Source organism: Coccinella septempunctata, chromosome 3, assembly GCF_907165205.1.
Source record: "Coccinella septempunctata chromosome 3, icCocSept1.1, whole genome shotgun sequence".
NCBI lineage: Eukaryota > Metazoa > Arthropoda > Insecta > Coleoptera > Coccinellidae > Coccinella > Coccinella septempunctata.
This window is the reverse complement of record NC_058191.1, coordinates 24,718,761-24,732,180: the sequence shown is the minus strand read 5'-3', so window position 1 is coordinate 24,732,180 and position 13,420 is coordinate 24,718,761. Positions and strand designations below refer to the sequence as shown.

The 13,420-nt window shown below is 35.2% G+C and overlaps 1 protein-coding gene across 2 annotated transcripts in view; it reads right to left on the bottom strand.

The window, feature by feature from the left end:
- LOC123309804 (homeobox protein CHOX-CAD-like) overlaps positions 1–10,809 on the bottom strand; it is a 28,882-nt gene extending 18,073 nt beyond the window's left edge. The window contains exons 1-2 of one of the 2 annotated variants that reach the window (XM_044893074.1): positions 9,666–10,809; positions 3,451–3,510 (exon numbers count right to left, since the gene is read on the bottom strand). In XM_044893074.1, coding sequence (XP_044749009.1) covers positions 3,451–3,510; positions 9,666–10,536 — 931 coding nt within the window. In that variant the 5' untranslated portion in view covers positions 10,537–10,809. The remainder of the gene's footprint in view (positions 1–3,450; positions 3,511–9,665) is intronic. The other variant, XM_044893075.1, reaches the window with a different exon arrangement.
- Positions 10,810–13,420: the final 2,611 nt, after the last annotated feature.

The following is a 13,420-nucleotide window of genomic DNA, read 5'->3' as shown; positions in this document are numbered from 1 at the left end:
TCTGCGACCTCGAAGGATTGGGAAATGTTCAACGTTTCGAGGACCAAAATAAATATGCACTGTCGTAGCATATAAATAGATGAAGATGGGTTTTTTATGGCCCCGTGAAGAGGGTACACAACAGTTAGATCCTGGGATGTTTCGATAAGAAATAATTGGAGGAATTCAAGCAGAAGAATAAAAATCTGAAGAAGACAAAGATCGAATACATTTTTTTCAAAGGAGTTGAGAAGTTTAGATGAGCGAAATGTTTTAGGCAGACCAAGATTGGATATGAAAAGTAACATATTCAAACAATATCGAATGAGTCAGTAAAGAACTCAATATACACTGCGCAAAAAAATTAACGCACATTCTGAAAATCTCAATTTTAATGAAAGTTAACTCTACATTGACTTTATAACTTATTTTTTATGTTCCCTCGGGAAGGTTTTGAACGAAACAAGACACATTAAATGGAAGAAAAATTCAGGATTTCACCGAATCTTATGTGAAAGAAGAGAAATGAACAATTTTCAAAATACTGAAATGCTGATAAGTGATTTAATACTTGGTATTTCCACCCCTTGCGTTAATTACAGCTCGGCAACGACGGTTCATACTCAAAATGAGTGATCTTAAAATGTTCTGATCTAATCCTTCCCAGATTTATCCGAGTTGGATTCCTAAGTCATTAAGAGTAGCTGGATGATTTTCTGAACTTCTCAGCCTTCTATTGAGGTTGTCCCAAACCTGCTCAATCGGATTGAGATCTGGACTCCTTGCTGGCCTTTCCATTCGAGAGACTTCAACCTCTTCAAGGTACTCCTGAACGATGCGCGCACGATAGGGTCTGGCATTATCATCCATAAAAATGAAATTTTCACCAATGTATGGGGCAAATGGCACTACATGCTCTTCAAGAATGTTTCTTATATACTTATCAGCATTCATAGCTCCATTATCAACGAACACTAGGTCTGTGCGAGCAGTCAAAGATATTCCACCCCATACCATAATCGATCCTCCCCCGAAACCAGTAGTATTCAGGAAATTGCACTGAGCATATCTTTCATGTGGACGTCTGTATTCAAGGGAACGTCGATCACAATGGTAGAGGCTCATCTGTGAAGAGAACTCTTTCCCAATCGTCCTCTTTCCATTGGATATGCTCTCTCGCAAAATCCAAACGCGCCCTTCGATGGGCTGGGGTGAGAGCTGGGCCTCTAGCCGCGACAAGAGGCCTTAAATCATATTCTCTGAGGCGATTTATTATTGTCTGAGTGCTAATTTGCACCTCATGAGTTTGCTCAAGCTGAATTTGAAGGAGGCGAGCGGTTGCAAACCGTTGTCTCAACGAAGAAACTCTCAAGTAACGTTCTTGAATGGCAGTTGTTACCCGTGGTCTACCCTGTCCTGGTCTTCGGACATTCATACCTGTCTCCCTGAATCGCTGCAACATTCTGGACACACTATATGGGAAACTCCAAACCTTTCTGCAATTCTTGTGTATGTCCACCCTTCTTCCCGCAAAACTATCGCTTGGGCACATTCCTCTTGGGTAAAATTGTCATTGAGAACACCTTCGGTTGTAGAATAAATTTGAGATTTCCATAATGTGTGTTAATTTTTTTGCGCAGTGTAAATGATAAACTATATTCCGAAATTCATTTCATTCGATGAAACTAAAAGTAACATTTTTTTATGGTTTTTCAACAGCCTGTATCTTTTAAACAGAGTCGATTTGGTAAAGGAAAAAAGGGTTTCTTTTGGCCTCAAGAATCTACTGTTGAAATATTTGTACGACTCAAAGACTCACCCTGTTCGGGTACTGAAGAATTGGTGAACCCGTCCCTGTCTTCAAAGAATACAAATAAACAGTTTTATTACTCGATAAAACGTCGAGTTAAAAGAATACATAAACCTGAGACCTTGTGTGAATTCTAACCACAAAATCGGGTTTGAAATTTATCGATTTAGTGATTCAGAGAATTTTACCCAGAATCAAATTGCAGCTTTATACAAATGAAGATTGAAGAAGACGCTTTGTGCCGAGATATACAGGATTAGGAAATTATTTCAAAATATACAGAGGTTATCTGAAAATGTCTCATAGGTATAATAAAGTGTTGAACGGATGTTTATAATCTACATATATCTGTGATAAATAAAAATCAGAGTCTCCCACAAAGGTGGCAGAATGATAGTTATGTTTTTCAATGGAACACCCTGTATATTATTGCTTGTTTTGAATGTGGACTGAATTTCAAACATTTTATCAACCATATAATATCTATCATAGGTACCTAAATTCATTAGTGTCTTATAAATCGGCGTTTCAAAAGAGAAATATTACGTGAAATCACGACAATCACGTATCTTTCAAAATCAACGAAATATTCTTGAAAAATGTTCACGCCAAAATACAGCTCATGTTTTCTATGTTGAACAATATCTCAAAAATACTGATTTTTGGATCAATTTCCTAAGCGTGAGTGAGTCTTTGACTCGTACAAATATTTTAACAGTATATTCTAGAGGGAGGTCAAAAGAAACACTTTTTTCCTATACCATTTCTTCTGATTCGGCCCTGATAAAAAGATATAGCCAACTTAGTTTCAAGAGTTGGATTCTATAAACTTTTGTTATTTTTATGGTAAGTAATTGTCATAATAAAAATTTTTCAATGGTATTTCAACAGTCTGTATCTTTTTAACCGAGCCGATTCGGAGAAAGTGGTAAAGGAAAAAAGGGTTTCTTTGGACCTCAAGAATGTACTGTTGAAATGTTTGTACAAGTCAAAAACTCACTCTGTATAAGTATTTTCACATCAAAAATAATAAGTAAGACACACGCCATATAAAAATATTGTACATATCAGTATCAAATACTGAAAGAGCCAAAGATATTGAATTCAATTTAAATCTACCTCTAGTATTCTTTTTTACAATAGGACTAAATGAGGTATAATTTTGAAGAAGCTTTAAAATTGATTGCATGTAAGTATTTTATTTGTGGCAAAATCGTTAGGTTGAACATGTGAATGATTATTTATATAATGAGATACCCTCTATATATGAGTTGAACCCAAAAGATATAGATATATATTTGAAATGGGGTAAGGCGTAAAATAACAATCACAAACATGCAATCCCAAAAGCAATTCAATTGTAAGTTTCTGTATTCAAATCAAAACCAGCCGTTTTCTCATGCAAGTATTTCACACGGGGAAACCAGGAAACAGGGCATATTTCATTCAAACCAGAGACCTTATCTTATTTAGTCATTGTTCAAACAGTTGAGTTGTTTAGAACTAAATCTAAAACAATTTCCCACATGCAAATAAGGCAAACAGTGAAGCAAGACTAGTCGTATAGGATGCAGAAAGAATGGAACTTGAAGCTCAGAACACCATGAAACAATTGAATTAGCAAAGAAAAAACGAAACAGGAGAAAAATGCAAAATCGTACCGTTTGTCTCCTGTGCTCCAGAGTTTTCTAGTAGCACGTAATCTGACACTGGACTATTCTCTAGAACAGAAACAGATATCAGCGTGTTGACATTTACAGCACCTGCAAAAAAGATCCACAAAAAAGTACCTACTAATAAAGGATATCATCCTTTTAAAAGTGGAACTAAATCGCGGTTTGGTTCATATTTTCCAATAATACCCTTTGGAATCAACCAGAGAAAAATAGAAATTGATGACGTGACATCAGAAGCTTTTGCGTGCTTGTTCAAATTCATAAAAAGTGCGGTCGCCCATTCAGGTATTTAACTCAATTTAGCTCAAAGCTGCTTGGCTCCACGAAGAACTATTTTCCCGATATTTCCGAAAATACAGATCCAATAACGTTGAACAGATCAAAATGTGAGTGTAATCTGTGAAACAGTATCTGATGTATAGTACAAGTAAATTTTCAAAACAACCCCCACGAAAAGTTTCAAGTTTGGGATGGATACTTCACATCTAGTGAGTATTCAATTTAATTGGATAGATATTATTGGCAGACAGATGCCTGGCAGATTCTGCAAAATAACGAACCATCAGGCTCATTCAGACCCTAACCCTACCCTAAAAAGATCAAGTCTCCAACTCTCTCCTTTCAGAAGTTACAGCTTTTTTGAAGGATTCTTTATCCATCCTCACAAAATTTTTCTAGTCTTTAAGGGCTGGTTGAATTTGACGATGAATTATTCATCAACCCAATCTTTTGACGCAGTTTTCTGTTCAGAATGTCAAACATTGAGGACATGCGAGCAACTGCATAGGTAGAAATGACTTGACATTCCTTATATCGATTTTTTTTTGTCTTTTTACTCATTTACCTGCGTTATTTTATTGTAAAATAGCTAATGTATACTATCTATATGTTGTATAATCCTCTCCTTTTATAATATTACACCGTCATACAACCCTACTGTCTCCAACTATCTAGTTTCCTGCTTAAATTTTGAAGCTTCCACCTTCCATATTCGTTGAAAAAATATTTTGTAAAGCCCGTTTGCAACCGTCGAGAATTCTCTAGAAAATTTACTAGAGATTTCATGCGCCGTGAATTATGTACCGTTACATACGCACTTTCGGTAGAATTCTCTGTTCAGTTGCGTACTAAATAATCTCTGTCATTTTCTTGCGAGAATTTTGTAGAGAATTCTCCAGAGAATTCTCGGCTGTTGCAAACGGAATTTAGAGGCATTTTTCATCTAGGAATAAATGCCGATGATGGAAGTCTGAAGACATTTGCATTGAGTTTACAATGATGAAACTGTTCCTCGACCATTAGATATATGGCATCCCATTTTATTTTTATTTTTTAGGACCTTTTGAGCTCTACAAAATGGTACTTGATCCGTTTTCTCTATCTCTTATCAGCTCAATCAGCGTCGGCCATAAAACCCATAAGAGACTTGTTCATAAAGAATCCATATTTTTTCTACATTATAGAATTTTAGATGAAAACCTTCTCCAACAAATTCTTCGCAATATAGCCAAATCCTATCAAAATCTGACATCTGATTTGGAAGTTACATAAAGACAAACACTTTCTCATTTGTAATGGTAGGTAGTAAGGATAGTAATTGAAGTCATTGAAGTTCACTTAGCTTCTGTAATTACCATATCCTTTGATACTTCGTCCCAAGGGACAAAGTGATTCTTGAAATTCAGTAAAATTGTTGAATCGTCAAAAAACCATTTGCCTAATCCGGACTTTAGTGTAAAAGGGTCTCTCCTGTGAATTGTCTTTAATTTGCAACGTTATTTTTGGGCATACAAATACAACAAACGGAATCCTTCCAGTAGATAATATTTTATGGAGTTCCTTTTGAAAGTATTCCTTTAAGTAGTCCATAGAGAACAATGTCAGAAGATACGTTTCATCATTCCACACAGCCCATACATACATCTTCATGTTGAACTGACAGAGTTGCAGTAAACAAAGGCCAGGGAGCTTGAAATTTTACATTGTTATATTGATTCTCGGTTCTGACGAGGGGTATGAAGTTATTAAAAGTCAATTAGAAGAGTGAAGTGAGAAATTAGAACTTGACAATAGAGTACCGGTAGATTTGGGGGACTTGGGACAGTCCTGTAACTTGGGACAATTACCCCCTTGCAGATTTCTTTGTTTTTTAACGAATTCAGGAGAGTAAAAGCGCGTTTTCTTTATGACCCTTATACTTTCTAGTGTCCTGTACATACGTTTCACTTTGTGCATATGTATTTTTTTCTGGATACGTGAGATATTGGCATTTAGGTATGTCATGAAACAAGGTTGTTTACAAATCAAACGGCAACACGAAACTCATTCATTTATTTTGTTATTTTATAGGGTGACTTGGGACAATACCGAATAGCAGAAAATATGCCGATTTTTCGCAGGATATTATTATTTACGTTCTTTCCAGAAAGAAATCACCAAAGAATGAGAGAAATCAAAGTTCTCTTGTTTTGTTTAGTTTTTTTACATTTGTGTTGCAATATATTTACTTTCGCTGTAATAGGGGTGTATCATTTAATTTCCTTATCGAATTTCAACTATATAATCACATTTTCAAAACTATACACCGTCTCAATCACCGATTTCACTTGAGAGTTAAGAAATCAATGGATTTCAACTTGTGTCCCAAGCCTCCCAACTCGGTGGGTGACTTGGGACAAGTATATTTTATTTTTTTTCAAATTTATATCCGAATTCTGAAGCATGGTATCTATATATCCAAATCAATAGCCTGAGTCATTTAGCATATTTGAACCTCATGAAAATATGTCACCTTTTTTGAAATATGACAAGTTGAATTTCAAAATCGACGCAAGTCTCCCGAATCTACGGTATTCTATCATTTTGTAGCAAAGTGCAATCTCATCTATATAAAAAAAATCAATTTTCTTTTGTTAATGTCCTATCATAAAGAAAACATCAATTATTTTTGTAACAGTTGATAAAAGTGCAACAGTTGGCAACACTTCGTATGCAAAATCTAAGAAAGAATTCAAGAAAGAAGAATAACGAGTTCCTTATATTAATCACTCAGCAAATGAAGTACGATTGCTTCATTTCAAACTTTCTTATTCATTTTAAATTTTTAACGGGACATAGAAATAAGTACGAAGGTAATTCATCCGTTCAAGAGAATCTGAATGACAATAAATGCTGTATAGAAGAATTCAAAACATTGAATTGAAAATACATTCTGATTTCTGTGTGATATCTTCTTGCTATTGGCATTGATAATTCCAACAGAGGGGATAAAAAAAGACACACGCTATCGACAAAGTTCCTGTTTTCTTCGCTAATGAACTATTTTAAGGCCCAGTTGTATCTACAGTTCAAATTCGAACTAAAATCAACAATGAACCTGTCAAAATTGTATCAAAGTTGAGCTAGGTTCAGATCTAAATTCAGCTCGAACAGTTTATATCGTACAGTTTATATCTGTCAACTATATAGTAGTTTGGCAACAAGTGACCTACTAGATAGTACTCGTCTATTCCCTCTACCACTTATATTAATACAAAAAAAATCACCTATGAACACGTGCGTCCATGTTTTATTCTTATTACCCCAAAGATAATAAGTTTACCTTTTCTTCAAGTAAGTTCGAGTAGGACTCGATTCAATGTATAAGAATTCGGAATAACCATCTCTCAAACTCTGCAATATACGGGGTGCCGATTTATACAACGTTGAGGGTATTTCCGGTAGAACCGGAAGTACAGTTAAAAAAAATATGGCATCACATGCAACGCGTCTCATTTTCCTTGCATGCACAGTTTATACATATTCTTCTCCCCTTTTTAAAAATTTTCCATAGTCATACAACCCTCAACCCTGTATAAGACAGAATATTTTGATTTCGACATAAGCGACCTCTTCAGAAAAGTCAGAATTAAATTCAATTAGTTAGAAATTATTTGTACAAAATAATGCGTCCAATTCCCAAAATAAACTATCTCAACAAATGCTTCAAGGAGATTGCTACAAGTAGATTGGGATGCAACTCCTGCAAAATAGGGCAGAACTCTGAATGACGAGTGTAATAAAATTGGAACCTGGTGTAATAAAACTGTAACAAATTTCACCCTACTTCCCAATTTGAAGGGTGCAACTTTAAGTCAATTTATAATTCGGATAATTAGGATAATCACCTCATGATGACTTCATTTTGTTCTGTCTAAATTGAGTAGTAGTTGTCCCTTTGAATCAAAAATAAATACCACTATACATATATGTACATGTATTTTTCGAAGAATAAGGATTGAAATCTGATGAAAAATTATGAAAACACTCATTGAATTCCCAAAAAATTATTTTGTTTTGATATATGAAATTTATTGTTTCCTTTTCAAATAGGTACTTGAAATAATATCGAGAATTGAGGATTCATCTTGTAATTAATTAGTACGTATTCCTCTAGATGTAAAAAAGGTTTATTTCACTTCAGCGAGTTACGAACAATAATTATTCTTCTAATGTACTACCTAACCTTCTAAATTTTTCGACTGGTTAGGTAGGTACTGCTGTAAAAAATACCGTAAAAGTCGAAGGTCAACCCAACCTATCCATAAATATTCCTCACTTTTAAAATAGAAATGAAATATTCATCATCTACCATCTAGGTACAAATGGAATTTGCAATATGAAAATTTTGACAGTGGAAAATGATCATTGCTTTTTATATTCGAGTTTGAAAATGATGTTTGTTATATTAGGTATGTAACTCGTTTTTCTGAAAAATCATATTACATAGGTACGTTTCTAGTATTGTTGGTCCAATCCTTAGTATCAATGATATACATGCTAAATTCTTTATGCATAAAAAATGAAGTAGGATCAATTCAGAGAAGGAAAAAATATTTTTATTTTATATTTATTTTGACGTTCAAAGAAGAAATTATTCAACCCATTGCAACAAGGTGAGTTGATGTTTATTCATTCAGTGGAATTCATTTTTTTATTCACAAGTGAAATAAAACAACATGAGCATGAGTGGATAAACATAATCTTTCTCTTGTTGCTATAAATTGAATAATGCCCTAGTATAGCAACAATCAATCAAAGGGATACCCTTTATGTCATTTCCTAAATTAGATCATTCTCTGGCAAGTCCAATCATCTGAAGTCTAATCAAAATATGGAACATTTTGTTTACAAGTGAGTTATAATGAGAATTATCGTATACTTTTTTATTTATAGTTATCTATTGAATTCCACATAAAACGTAAATCTCTTTTCCGTTTTTTTCAGAATACATCCCGAAGTGAGGTGAGAATCCAACAGAAAGCGAATAAAGAACACATAAACCCGAGCATTTTCCTTTATTGACGAGCAAAAACATTTCATATGAGGCAGTAAAATACGTTTATGAAGCAGTAAATTATTTTCCAGTTGGTATATCCTAACGTGCTCTTTTCAAGTTAGGTTTTGATAGATTATAAGTTATAACAGTACCTAAAGCTGGCAAACTCAAGACTCGTGAACTTAATTTAAAAAAAAGGTATGACCGCCTTTGAAATCAGCTATTATATTTTCCACTAGGGCAATAACATAACATAGCTTTAAATTATGGCTCAAAAATTCCTAAGTGGATCTCCTAGTTTTATGAGGGTAAAATCAGATTATGCGAAAGATTAAGATTCAAATGAGGCAATTTTGAGAAACACTTGGCCGAGAAACACAATATTCATTTAGAGTCGCCGCCGGTGCAGCCAATTAAAGAATAAATCTTGTTTACGACAATTTACGTCTAGTTTCATAGTAAAATTCAATGTCCCCTCAAGCTTCCTTTAGTGTCCTTTTTAGTAGGACTAAAGAAAGCTTCAAAATCAGAGGGACTCACAGCGGGTTTCATAAAACTCTGATTGTCCGATCAATGATTTGACAGTCACTCGATTTCTAAAACGAAATCACTGAAACCTTTTCATTTCTGAATATACTGAAGAAGTAGCAATTGAGAATAATTGAATGGACGTATGAACATCATAATTTGATGCGAGAATGATATTCTGAATGATCGTGACTGAATTATCGATTGAAAACAATTTGAAGTATATTCGTCGATCAAGCGTTGATTCTCCGATCAAACTTTATGATACCCGAAGTTTGAGTGTTGAACTGGCCGTTAGTAGGTACTGCATAATTGCAGTACCTACTAAATAATGGATAAATAAGATGATAAATACCTGGATTCGGCATAGACTGATAAGACGACTTCCTGATCCATTCGTAAGGGCTTCTAGCCGCACTCGGCCTACTTCCGTTCCTGGAATGAGCACCGCCACAAGACATAGCATGAGAACCTGGATGGCCGCCCGAGTGGCCACCGCACGAGTGGCTCGGCGGGCCGCTGCTAGTACTCGGCGGAGAAGTAGACGAAGAAGAGTTCATATTATCCATTTCCGGACCGGAAGAATCGCTTGGAGAAAGAGTCAAAGACGGCGAAGGTAACCTGTTGACGTTCTGATCGTAAGGATGCATCGGCGGCGTCATTTGAAAGACGTTATGGCCTAAAAGATCCGCGTACTCGTTGTTGAAGATCGCCTGATGATGCTGCCACACGTTATAATGTTCGGCTGCGTCTTGCATGCAGTACGGATTCGGGTTCGGCATCTGAGCCTGAGGGTGGAAGCCCTGGTACCAAGGATGTGTAGGGGGTGCTTGGTGGTTCATGTGAGCACTGGCAGCAGCGTGATGATGTGAGTATCCCGAAGGTCCTGGGTTCGATTGATGGGCACTGTGCATGGGGTAATGTCCAGCGTGGCCTAGCGAACCTTGAAGGCCAGATGGTCCGGGCATAGCGTATCCGGAAGGTCCGGGTATGGCGGGAATCCCTGGAGATCCAGGATACCCATATATTGCAGCCGGATCGGGAACTCCAGGATGATGAATTCCTGCTGGGTTATTTTGATTATTAGCAGGGGCAGCTCGGCGGTTGCATAGCCCTGATGGTCCAGGTTGTGGTGATGGTGGACGATCCTCTGGTATACCAGGGTGACGGTATAAATGCGAATTATTGTTGTTGTTGTTATTATTATTATTGTTGTTGGGATCCATATTCACAAATTACTAATTGCCGACTCAGCCTTCAGGGCTGAGAGCGCGAACTGACAAGTCTGTATAAAACACAAACACAAATAAACACAACAAATTACAGTTTACAACACACGACAGCTTCCGTTTAAAACGATATTCCTTAGACCGGGTATTTCGCGACCGGCTGCGTCTCGAATTTTGAATAAACTGGTATTTCGACTGACTGTGATAACGGAGATAGTTTGCGGAGTATTTTACCTGTCGGGGAGGCGCCACCTAAAATCCGGGCCAATGGCAGAGGACGGCCATTGTTATGGTTTTGAGTCCGGGCGGTGGGGTATGCACAATACTCCCACTCATCAACAGGTGGAGATGCGCAGAGGCTGCGTCGTCCTGGAGTCCTAGGGTTAAGTGTTTCGAAGAACTGAACTCTTCCCATTGGCGATGGATCATCAGTGGAATACTAATGAATTTTGAAAGAAGCATATTATCATTTATCATTGTTCATAAAAATTCTTCCTCAGGTAGATTTATGAATTCCGAAATAATGCCTCCATCAGGTTGAAATTATCATGTGAAAATACAGAGTTTGTGAAAAGTAACGCACAATATTGATATATATTTGGTATTCACTATTTAGTCGAAAAATGCTCAAGCAGTCGATTTTTATTCCAAATTACCGAACTCTTTATTTGTAATTCCACCCTCTAGAAGGTTTGGAAGATAGTAGATGCAACCCTTATTTTTAATGCTTAATATTGATAGACCTTTTCGTGCTGAAATTGATCTGGTCATTGATAAGGATAAGTTATCAAGCCTTTTTCAATATGTTTATATGGGATGAAATGAATGACATAATACCAGCCAAATCACCCTGTCAAAACCAGGAGCATCTTCACCTTGTTACGTTTTTATTACAATTTATTACACGAGGTCCGAATTTTATTACACTTTAGACTTGTCATTCCCAAGGTATTGTGATAGCCGCAGTGTTTCTCAAATTTTAATTTTAGCCCAATAAGAGACTATCATCGAGACAGTGGCAAACCGCAAACCCTTCGAAAAACAACTTCAAATAAAACACATTTTATTGAAATATAAATACGAACGATGTATTATAATGATAATATATGTAACAGATATAGATTCAAACATTGGCGAAAAAAATTTATACAGGGTCTTTGATTCGTACAATTATTTTAACCTCAGATTCTTGAGGAAAGAAACACTTTTTACTCATACCATTTTTTTCGATTCGGCAATGTTAAAAAGATAAAGCCATTTAGTGTTTTCTTAAAGCTATGCCACCCTTTGGTAAAACAAAATTACCTTCAGACTAACTAGCTAAATCTGCGCATGATAAGAGTAAATTTGAGGAATACTGTTATTTTACAAAACGTTCAAATATTCATTAGAAGTCCAACTTATTTTCAAGGGTTGGGTTCTTTCAATTTTTGATACTTCTATGGTATGTAATGATCATAATGAGAAAACTGGAAGACGTATGTGATATCTTGTGTTCGAAAAAGATTCATCAAATAAATGAAAAACTATAATCCGAAGTTTATTTCATTCGATAAAACAATTTGAGAGATAGAACAAAAAATTTTTTTATGGTTTTGAGACATCTTGTATCTTTTAAACCGAGCCGATTTGAAAAAAATGGTGAAGGAAAAAAGTGTTTCTTTTGACCTCAAGAATCCACTGTTAAAATATTCGTACGAGTCAAAGACTCACTCTGTATTTTACGTAAATTTTGATTATAAGGATGAAATGGTCGAATTTATTGAATTCTAAATTTTTTATGTACCTATTTTGAGTTCGATGACATACACGTTTCAACGATGAACATCATTTCATTAAAAAAGTAGAAATTCTATTATGATGAGTTTAACAATTTCATCCCTATAATAACAAAGGGTTCATAAAAAAAATTGATCTGTTTGAGTCTTTTTCACAAAAATAGTGAATATCGAAAATATGAATTCTTTTTACGCACTCTGTGCAGGATGATTTCGGAGGAGACCGTCAGATTTTAGGAGAAATTTATACGAGGCAGTTTCGAAACAATGTTTGGTTTATGGTTAGAGGCTCTACAGAGTGATTTGTCCTATTCGACCGATTTTACTTTCATCAATAACTTTGGTATGGCTCATTCAATTTTGATGTAATTTTCAGTTCATTATAAAATGAAAGAGAACATTGAATAATTCCAACATGTTTTTCAAAATACAGGGTTGTTGTTGTGATAATTTCGGATTAAGTATGCATGTTGAAAAACACCCTGTACCTACATTGGTTTTCCAAAACTTCATTATCCGTTTCAGATTCTTCCATAATGAGAAATTATACCGATATTTTCAAATTTTATGGCACACCTCTGGTTTTGCGAGAGAATATTTTAAGAAAAACGAAATTCCGTTTCAATTCAGTGAAAATATTCTGAACTGGGTATAGTAAAAGCAATAAAAGCATCGTCTGCACGAATACAAGATGCAGAGCTGTTCCTTAGTCCTGAAATGGTTTAATCTAACTCAGAATCAATATTTAATTGTTCATACTCTGAATAAAATTATTTAATAGGTTCAGAAATTTACTTCATATGCATAATAAAATGATGTGAAATGTTCAATTAGATAAAAAAAACAAAATTGTTCAAATTGAAAATTTTTCATAAAACACTCATCCCCATTTGAATCATTTAATTCATAGAGGTGAATATTAAATGAATGTTTTGTCACAAGTGTATAACAACATGTCAGAATTATTCACTTATGCGAAATATTCAGATATGTTTTGGAAATGGAAATGAATCCAAAATTGAATACCAAAGACGATTTCCCAACCAAATTTCGTCAACCAGATTTCATCAACCAAACTTTTGGAAAAGTGCTCCATTATTCTA